Here is a 4,357-nt window from a genome sequence, read left to right on the forward strand (position 1 = left end):
AATTTTGTGGTACAGTTCTGAATGTAAAGTGCCAAAACATCGTATGTTGCTTGGGACTGTATCGGATTAAGTAAAAAACGGCATGTAAAGGTGTTGCAAAGACATACTGAGATGTTAAAACAATTCCAGGAAGCATTTTTTTCCTTTTAGGCTTAGGTCATATGTTTACGCTAGAGTTAGTGAAGTAGTTGAAATACATACGTCAGGTTCAAGCCTGCGAGAAGTCAGAGGCACCGTATGTGGTAGGTGCTCTGAACAGGGCTGTAATTTAGTCATATTTTCTCATTGAAATATGGCCCAGAAGTTAAAAGGGGGTTACGTGATGTACTATTAGGTAAAAATAATCCCCATAAACCACATTCCAGACATATTGATTAGAATAGTTTAAACTTGTAAATATGCTTCAGGCTCTTTACATAATAATTAGCATTCCCTCAACTATTAGCTACAAATTAAATAACCTAAAGCCTTTATGTGCATAAATGCTTTAGGTTAGAGCCAGAGACTCACCTGAAGGCATTTGCTAAGCACCAAGTTACAGGTGAACAAGCCACACTGTTAACTGTTCACAAGGAAATATCTTTATACAAGATGTTGTGACTCATTGGGATTCTTGGATTGGGGATTTTTCTTTCTTTGTTGGGGTTTTGCTGGGGTCGGTTTGATGATGATTTTTTTCTTTTACTTTTCAAGCAGTTGGTTTATTTGTAGTTATTGCAGCCACTGCAGTACCATGATCTTCTGGGCTGCTCTCATCACTGCTTTCAGTGGCATCATCCGGAGTGCTCGCACTGTCCTCCTCAGATTCTTCATTACTTTGTGCTACTCTGGAAACATTTTTCACAATTATAAAAGCAAAGCAACTTAAAATAAGAAAAATGGTATTTAAATTAAATGTCATTACCCTGAGGAAATGAGTGGTCTGTTGGGATTAGAGAATTCTTTCCCTGAGTCAACATCAAATGGATCTGGGAAAAGAAGGGGGAAAAAAAGTACGCATTGATGAAGGCAGCAAATGTTCAGGGTCTGCCCTCAGTTCCTCATTTTAAGAGATGACTGGCAGGGAGGGGAAGGCATAAGAAGTCTGTCTGAGCTTTCTGGTAAGTTTACCGTTGTTCAGTGAGAAACCAGGGAAGGTGAGAAACAGCTACCAAGTCCTGTGATTTTTTCCCCCCCCCATTCTAGTCTTTTCACTCTTCCATGCCCTTTGTGGCCCCCACCCACCCCAGGGTTTGGTAGCTCTCCAGGGGTGATCAGGCCGTACACAGAGTTTTCCAAGGTTTTTGGTAAGAAAACATGCATGTTCTCACAATGGTTTAGTTCCGGAAGGGCTATCTGGTTAGTTCATGTCTACTGAGAAGTGACGTACAGCTATGCAGGTTTATCTCTTGTGAGTAAGGGCAAGGCTAGATTTACTTTGGTTTAGACAGCTGGGGAAAACTGGTACCTCTTCTGGTACCTCAGAAAAGTCAAACAAGGCACAATTGCTTTGGTGCCACTGTCCACCCGGTAAATACGTAAGATTGTGGGTGGAAGTGTGTTTTGTTTGGTAATTTTGCCTCTTAAGAACTGTCTTTCCTTTGCTGTGACAGTAGTTACATCCCCCGAACAATGTAATGATTTCATCCAGCCTAGCATGTTATGGCAAGGAGATCAAAGTTCAGAGGAACTAAAAGCTGTCTGCCATCTCCTTACAGTGTGATCCACTAGCCAGTTTTTATGGCACTTAACCACTGTGAAAGGAAACCATTAATTAGGAGCATCTCTCTTCACATGTTCTTGATCATTTCATTGGCTTTTTTATCCTATTTAGAATGAGACCGAGCGCTCACCTGTGAATATAGCCTGAAATACTGGGATATCGCTAAGTCACTGGAAGAATTTGGGAATAAACTACTGTACTTATTTTCATTATTTTTATCAGCTATCATTGGCTATTTTCATTATTTTATAGGTCTGATTTTAAACATATTGATTAGGGATTGCATAAATATGTCTTTTCAAATCTTTCTTAGGCTTATATTTAACTAACTGCCTGTCAGACTGTATGCCTGTATTTCTCTTGTAAGTCCTCCTGAATTACTACTCTCTTTACTCATACTCTGCTTTTAACATCTGTAGATAAAATGAGGAAGCATCACATTTTCTTTTTACTCCTTACTTCTCTTAACATCCTTAATTTGATCATGGTGGCTGCTCCACAGCTCACTCATGGATACGCTCCATGCGCACTCAATTGCTTTGGTCATTTTCATCTTTTTGAGTTGAGGGGAAAAAAAAAAAAAAAGGGGGCAAACTTGGTTATAGAAGGAATAGAGAGAACACCCAGCACAAGGAGAGAAGAACCAACACATCGCAGCAAAGCTCTGCTCTTGTACCTTGCCAATATTTTCATCAGATTAAAGGAAAAGATTGTAAGAAAACTAGTTAGGAAAAGAGGGGGTGTCGTGTGTGGTTTTTCTTACCTACTTCTTCCTCTTTTGTTTCTTGGCCACTGGCTAAAAACTCCTTTTCAACTCTGAGCACTTCTTCCTGGCAGTGACAGGCTGCATATCTTTCCAAGAGATTTTTGTTCAAGTCAATAAATGCCTGACCCCACTTAAATTTCCTTAGAAGAATGGTGGCTAGGTCTGGGAATCCTAGAACAGAAAATAAACAATCGGGTTTCTTTTTCAGTGTGAGATTTCATTCAGCTTACTAAGTTCAGTACACACGAACCTATCACCACATGAATGATTCAAGCTCTAGCTCCCACAGTCCTTCAGTAAGACAGCAGCTGTAAATACAGTATTTTCAGAAGATGAGATTTATCTGCAGTCTAGTCCTGTCAAGAAAGCTGTGATGAGTCTGCAAAACATTGCAAGAGGGGACAGTTAATTTTGTTCTTAATCAGAACCCAGCCTATTAAGAGCAAGCTGTTTCCTGTCATTAAGACAGAGGTGCCCAATGGATTCATGCTCTGTCTTCTCCGGCTTTTTAAAGAGTTTTTAGGTTTTCGGAACATGAAGCGCCATCCTGACAAAACCAGGCTTATCAGTTTACGTGTCCAGTTTCATAGCTGCCACAAACTCCCCACAGATAACTCAGTACTACCAGATACAAGTACTTGGGAGAAAGCTAGACAATCCGATTCCAGACTCAACTTAAGCGATGACCAGGGGGACAGCACTACAGTTTATTCTATTGCAGATTATCTCTTCTGATTTATTAAGGATGTAAGAATTGCTGGTAACATTTTTCACATCAGACACGTTACAGCCTACCGACAATGCAAAAGGCTGCAGCAAAAGCTTCCACACAGGACAGTTTGCACGGCCGACCATAGTTCACAGGATTTGCAGCCACCAAGTAAGGCAGCAGCCGTAGGTGATTTCCTCTCATTCTCTTAAAGGGAGTTTCTTCTAATTTGGCCCATGAGCAATCTATGACTGCGATTCCGCTCTGGGCAACGACGTGCCTGCAACAACAAACATCGCTGTGCTTGAAAAATCACCATCAACGTATTGATAAGTGAGAATTACAGTTGCCGCTTTACACTGACAATTTGCACACCAAGGCATACGTTTTACAAGGATCTAAAATACAGATGCAATGAGAAAGATTAACAACCTGCTTTTTGTCCGAACATGCATGTGGCAAAAAAGGTTTATGCATAAACTTCATACTGAAAGTGAAAAGTTCTAGGTTTAAAAATGTGACAGGAGAGTGTGATTAACAGTAATGTTCACATTCTTAAAAGTACACCAAAATTCAGCTTTAAGTTTGCTGCTCCCTTCTGAAGCCTCAGCTTCTCTCCACGTAAATGCATCTTTATAAAAATTCTGCAGGCACATTTGAAGAAAATTCTCAGCATTTCCTCCCAGTAAGTTTTCCAGCTAACGCGCGGGGCTGCCCACCTGAAGAACCTGACACGGAATCGTAAAAGGTACTGCAGCGACAGGCCTGTGATTTTGAACAAATTAACCTACAAACCACATGCTTTGATTTCTCACTGGGATCTAGATGCTCTTTTCACCCGATAGCAGCTGTGTAAAACTGTTAACCTGACTTAACAAAACGCCTCTATTTCTCCTGTCCACGCACCAGTGGAACGCAACAGGAAGGTCAGATTTATCCTGCAGCACGGTTCCGGCCATGACCCAGCGGTTGAAGCGTCCTCCTCAGTAAAGGATCACCTCAGCACTCGAGCCAGGTGCGCCTCCGCGGGCTTTGCACACGGGCAGCGAAGTCACCCGGGCCTCGCCGGGACCCACCTGTCAGCCGGGGAGATGTGCTCGGTAGCCAGAGGACTGAGGACGAGGCCCGGGAATCTCTGGCGGAGGCGCAGGGTGCGGAGCAGCCCTTTCCGGGCTAGTTT

The 4,357-nt window shown here is 42.1% G+C and overlaps 1 protein-coding gene across 1 annotated transcript; it reads right to left on the reverse strand.

Moving 5' to 3' along the window:
• Nucleotides 1-688: 688 nt before the first annotated feature.
• On the reverse strand, nt 689-4,354 carry TSR3 (TSR3, 20S rRNA accumulation, homolog (S. cerevisiae); the record flags this gene model as incomplete). Its single annotated transcript, XM_010021629.1, has 5 exons — nt 689-827; nt 905-968; nt 2,466-2,639; nt 3,264-3,457; nt 4,254-4,354. Coding segments are annotated over 5 exons (672 nt in total), but the record flags the coding sequence as incomplete, so codon positions are not given.
• Nucleotides 4,355-4,357: the final 3 nt, after the last annotated feature.

Source organism: Nestor notabilis, unplaced genomic scaffold (genome assembly GCF_000696875.1).
Source record: "Nestor notabilis isolate BGI_N333 unplaced genomic scaffold, ASM69687v1 scaffold31759, whole genome shotgun sequence".
Taxonomy (NCBI): Eukaryota; Metazoa; Chordata; class Aves; order Psittaciformes; family Psittacidae; genus Nestor; species Nestor notabilis.